Here is a 5,379-nt window from a genome sequence, read left to right on the forward strand (position 1 = left end):
TAGATATTACTGCACTGTTTGATCTAGTTTCACAAGCATTTCGATACACACATTTAGCAGATGTTATTGCGAGTGTGTGTGACCAATAGCATTTAATTTGATTTAGGCGGAAATCTACATTTTGGCGGAAATCTACGTTTAAGATGTTTAAAGTTTATGATGACGAAACATTATATTAAACAGGACATTCATACGGGCCTTAAAATCCAATTGTATTCCAAAAGTAGTGTTGAATGCACTCATAAGCAACATGTAAATAGAGACTTCTATTTAAGAACTCCACCTTGTTCCTCCACTAATTTGCGCGCATCGCAAACACAGAAAGGAGTATATTTGGCTGCCTCTTTAGTCCAGTGCGCATTGCATGGTGCAGATGCCAGAGATATTATAGAAAGGAGATAAGAATCCAATGAATATTTTAAATTGTAACGCGCTACCCAGCAGACTGTTGACCAATTGGGTTGACGTTGTCATGTTGCGTCACGCGGTTGCTAAACTAGTCGTCACCCAATCCCTTCTCATAGTCAGTGTATATGTCGAGAAACGTGCCTAATTCTTCTCGCAAATACGTTTTCTCACGATTTCTAAGCTATACGATACCTCAGTTAGCAAGTTAATTATATTTGTACTTCGTGTTGACGAAATGTGTGCTTATGTTGGGGTTTTTGAGCTTGCGCCCAATAGACTCCCGTTCACTCCTTCAAGGAGAGTTGTCCCAGGATCGCCCAGAATGCACCGTGCGGCCCATTGACGTAAAATAGACAACGTCTCCTATCTCCTCAAAAGTATTATCTGCCGTTGCGAACGTCAAACTCAATCTGCAGGTTGAACATGGTGAGATTGTCTACGCCTAAATGAATAGTGCAGTTTGTTTAGGACAGTTTCAATCTAACGAGCTACGTTACATGCAGATATTGTCTTTGGTATTAATGTGTCTGCTAGCCAGCCAGCCCATTGCATTGTGGATGTTGTAGTCGACTTGACCTGTATAACAGATTTCCACAATGATTTTCCATGTTGATACCAACCTTATTCTAACACCTAAATGAAACATTTGTTCACAAAAACAATATTGTTCTTGCATATTATTGTTATTGAACACTGTAAATTAAAGTGATTTAGTGGTTTTGGGTGGATTTTTAATTTAATGGTTGTGTTAACATTGACTATATGGAATACAGTTTCGTGATATTAGAAGGGTATATAATGTTAAGGTCACACAGGGCCTAGATCTCATTAATTCACCAGTGATATGTTTGCTATTCAAATTAATGGCAGAGAGTTGACATGACAGCGCTAACAGAAAGGCGCTCAGTCTAGCTAGACTGCGTGTTTGTTACAAAACAAAATAACTTTGGGTTGTGTAAGTTGATTTCTCTACGACCCACAGAGGGCGTTGCTGTGGCTTCATCGCATTCACCGTCTTGTCATGGCTGCCGTAGCACTGGTACAGGGTGCGAGTAGGGGTCTGGGACTCGAATTTTGCAGAAATATCCTAATAAACAAAGCCCCAGGAGCATTGATCGCGACATGCAGAAATCCGGACAATGCCGCGGAGTTGATGAGCTTAGTTGCGCAACATCCGGGGAAAATGACCGTTCTGAAATTGGACGTAAACAGAGAAGATGACATCCAACGCGCGGCTGAACATGTTAAAAAGGTATTCGGCAAAGTTGACCTGATCATCAACTCCTCAGCGATGCTTCATCCCTCCGGCAAAGGTGAGACCAGCCTGAAGGATGTTTCTGCACAGGTAAGCTAACTAAATGGAGTCATACGACGATCAGTGATGGAACTAGTGAAAAGTAAAGCAAACGGCTCGTTGAACAGTTAAAGCTAAATCTGTGATTGGTTATTAACAGCTGGGCTATATTGGTAAATACATGTTTGATCATTTGAAATCAATGACGGTTATTTTCTTGATGAAAATGTTACAACTTGAATAGCCCCTCAGAACCCGTACTATATTTACTTATTGATTGTTTACAATGTCATTCAACATTCTTCACAACATGGTTAAAACTATCATGTGGATGTCATGGACTTGCCAGTCCTTATATTGAGAATACTGTCTATGGATTTGAGAGGTGATACATGTTTCCCCCTAGCCCCATCCCTCAACTGTATACTAAAACGAGTGGTTTGTCTCAAATGTCAGACTCATTCACTGTTGTGTTTTTAGGGAATAATCTCAACATTGACAACAAACACTGTGGGACCATTGGTGATGGCCAAGTACTTCGCTCCGCTATTGCAGAAGGGTAGTGGTGCATTTGGCCAGCAGCCGCCAGAGAAAGCCAAACAGCATAGTGGGATCATTGTCAACATCACTGCAAAAGTCGGATCCATTGGTGATAATGGTATGCATCAGATGTATCATGTTTGGAAGTCAATCCCATTCATAGAATCATCTTATTTGATCTAATTGTTATTTGTTAAAATATTAAACAAACACAAATCGAAAAATCTAATGTTATTTGTCACATGCTCCGGATACAACAGGTCTACCTGTTGTGACAAATTACATTTGATTTTTGATTTGTATTTGATTTGTTTAATATTTTAACAATTCGATCAATTAATAACAAACAACCTTACAGTGAAATGCTTACTTACAAGCCCTTAACTAACAATGCACTTTTAAGAAAATCCCTAAAGAAGTAAGAGATAAGAATAACAAATTAATTAAAGAACAGCAGTAAATGACAATAGTGGGGCTATATACAGGGGATACCAGTACAGAGTCAATGTGGAGGCTATATACAGGGGATACCAGTACAGAGTCAATATGGAGGCTATATACAGGGGATACCAGTACAGAGTCAATATGGAGGCTATATACAGGGGATACCAGTACAGAGTCAATATGGAGGCTATATACAGGGGATACCAGTACAGAGTCAATATGGAGGCTATATACAGGGGGGTACGGTACAGAGTCAATGTGGAGGCTATATACAGGGTGTTACGGTACAGAGTCAATGTGGAGGCTATATACAGGGGGTACCGGTACAGAGTCAATGTGGAGGCTATATACAGGGGGTACCGGTACAGAGTCTATGTGGAGGCTATATACAGGGGGTACCGGAACCGAGGCAATGTGTCAATGTGCGGGGGGCACCGGTGTTGAGGTAATTATGTACATATAGGTAGATTTATTAAAGTGGCTATGCATAGATAATAACAGAGAGTAGCAGCAGCGTAGAAGAGGGGGAGGGGCAATGCAAATAGTCTGGGTAGCCATTTGAGTAGCTGTTCAGGAGTCTTAAGGCTTGGGGGTAGAAGCTGTTTAGAAGCCTCTTGGTCCTAGACTTGGCGCTCCGGTACTGCTTGCCATGCGGTAGCAGAGAGAACAGTCTATGACTAGGGTGGCTGGGGCATGAATTTTTTTAGGGCCTTCCTCTGACACCGCCTGGTATAGAGGTCCTGGATGGCAGGAAGCTTGGCCCCGGTGATTTACTGGGCCGTACGCACTACACTCTGTAGTGCCTTGCGGTCAGAGGCCGAGTAGCTGTAAAACCTTTTGAGGATCTGAGGACCTCTGCCAAATCTTTTCAGTCTCCTGAGGGGGAGTAGGTTTTTGTCTTGCTCTCTTCATGACTGTCTTGGTGTGCTGTCTTGGTGTGCTGTCTTGGTGTGCTGTCTTGGTGTGCTGTCTTGGTGTGCTGTCTTGGGACTTGAAGCTCTCAACCTGCTCCACTACAGCCCCGTCGATGAGAATGGGGGCGTGCTCGGTCCTCCTTTTCCTTATGAATGATTAAGTGTCTAAGGGTCTCTATTTGACTATTTCAAATAGAGTGCATTGATGTAGGCTAATATAATTTGACAGTTTTATCGACTTAAGTTTGTGGTTACACATTCACACATTAAGCAGTCTATACGTTTAAAAGCGAGGGTGCATTATGTGACCTGCATATGGGCGTGGCCATTCAACTTGTAAGTTGAACCATTTCAGCATGAACTCTGTCTGTCCATCTAGGTCTTGGCGGGTGGTACAGCTATAGGATGTCCAAAGCAGCACTCAACATGGCCACGCGGAACCTGTCCATTGAACTGGGGAGGAGCAGGCCCAGAGTGGTGTGCGTGTCCATGCATCCCGGCACAGTGAATACGGATTTGTCTCGTCCCTATCACAAGAATGTGCCCAAGGACAAGCTCTTCAGCACGAGCCACTCCGTGCACTGCCTCATGAGCATTATAGATAGCCTGAATATTGACAAAACAGGGAAAGCCTACAACTGGAATGGTTCAGAACTGCCCTGGTGAAAAATAACAACACTACACATATTCCTCGACAAAGCTTACTAACCTCAGTCAACTCCGGTTTTATCTTATATTCTGACCGACTGTACCAACTGTTAAATAAAAGTTAAATGTAAAAATCAAAATAAACTGTACCCAAAATAATGAGTTTCTGCGTATGGGGCTTTCGATGAATGATGGTGGTATATTGTGTCCTAGAAGCTGGCATGAGAAAATAGATCCTTTAGTCCTTCTGTAGCTCAGTTGGTAGAGCATGGCGCTTGTAACGCCAGGGTAGTGGGTTCGATCCCCGGGACCACCCATTCGTAGAATGTATGCACACATGACTGTAAGTCGCTTTGGATAAAAGCGTCTGCTAAATGGCATATATTATTATTATATATTAGTGCTCTTGTCTTACTTATATTAAAATGGAATTGTCTGTGTAAGATTGTTGGTAAAAGAGTGACAGTTAAAACAGACACCTTCCTTCAAATAGAGCATGAAAAGTTTGGGGATTCTTTTGTTGTTGTTTTCAAACAAGGAAAGCAATAAAGAGAACTGTTAAAGAGTAACTGTCAAATCTTATTGAAAAGGTGACACTTTGGAATAGCTTCTTTCTTTAGTTCTGTGAGTTTGTTCAGGAGCTGCTGGTTCTGAGGGTAAATTAAACAAAGACAAACTATCCTACTTGTTTCAAATAGAAAAGAGCAGGTCAGTTGTTCTAAGGTATCTCTACTACTTCATGCTTCTGGCCTCTAGATGGTATTAATATTCCAGATTCTCCCAACACAAGTCACCATTCAGTTTACCAGGCGAAAGCCTACTCTACACACCAAAGCCTATTTGATACCCCAATCCTCATAGGCTACATGCTTAATGAGTCTCATTCACAAGACATTTGTGATGCAAATACGACAGAAACAGCACATACTGGTGGACATGTACACTACCGTTCAAAAGTTTGGGGTCACTAAGAAATGTCTTTGTTTTTGATAGAAAAGCACTTTTTTTGTCCATTACAATAACATCAAATTGATCAGAAATAAAGTGTAGACCTTGTTAATGTTGTAAATGACTATTGTAGCTGGAAGTATGTACGTTTGTAAGTGATTTCTAAGTGACCCCAAACTATTG

The 5,379-nt window shown here is 41.5% G+C and overlaps 1 protein-coding gene across 1 annotated transcript; it reads left to right on the top strand.

Annotated features, from left to right (window-relative positions):
- Nucleotides 1-686: 686 nt before the first annotated feature.
- Nucleotides 687-4,438, top strand: zgc:65997 (uncharacterized protein LOC794398 homolog). The gene is made up of 4 exons (XM_046367837.1): nucleotides 687-834; nucleotides 1,391-1,753; nucleotides 2,183-2,360; nucleotides 3,980-4,438. Exons 1-4 carry the CDS (start codon nucleotides 832-834, stop codon nucleotides 4,264-4,266), a joined length of 831 nt encoding a protein of 276 aa, XP_046223793.1. The 5' UTR covers nucleotides 687-831; the 3' UTR covers nucleotides 4,267-4,438.
- The last annotated feature ends 941 nt before the right edge of the window (nucleotides 4,439-5,379 follow it).

Source organism: Oncorhynchus gorbuscha, linkage group LG11, assembly GCF_021184085.1.
Source record: "Oncorhynchus gorbuscha isolate QuinsamMale2020 ecotype Even-year linkage group LG11, OgorEven_v1.0, whole genome shotgun sequence".
NCBI lineage: Eukaryota > Metazoa > Chordata > Actinopteri > Salmoniformes > Salmonidae > Oncorhynchus > Oncorhynchus gorbuscha.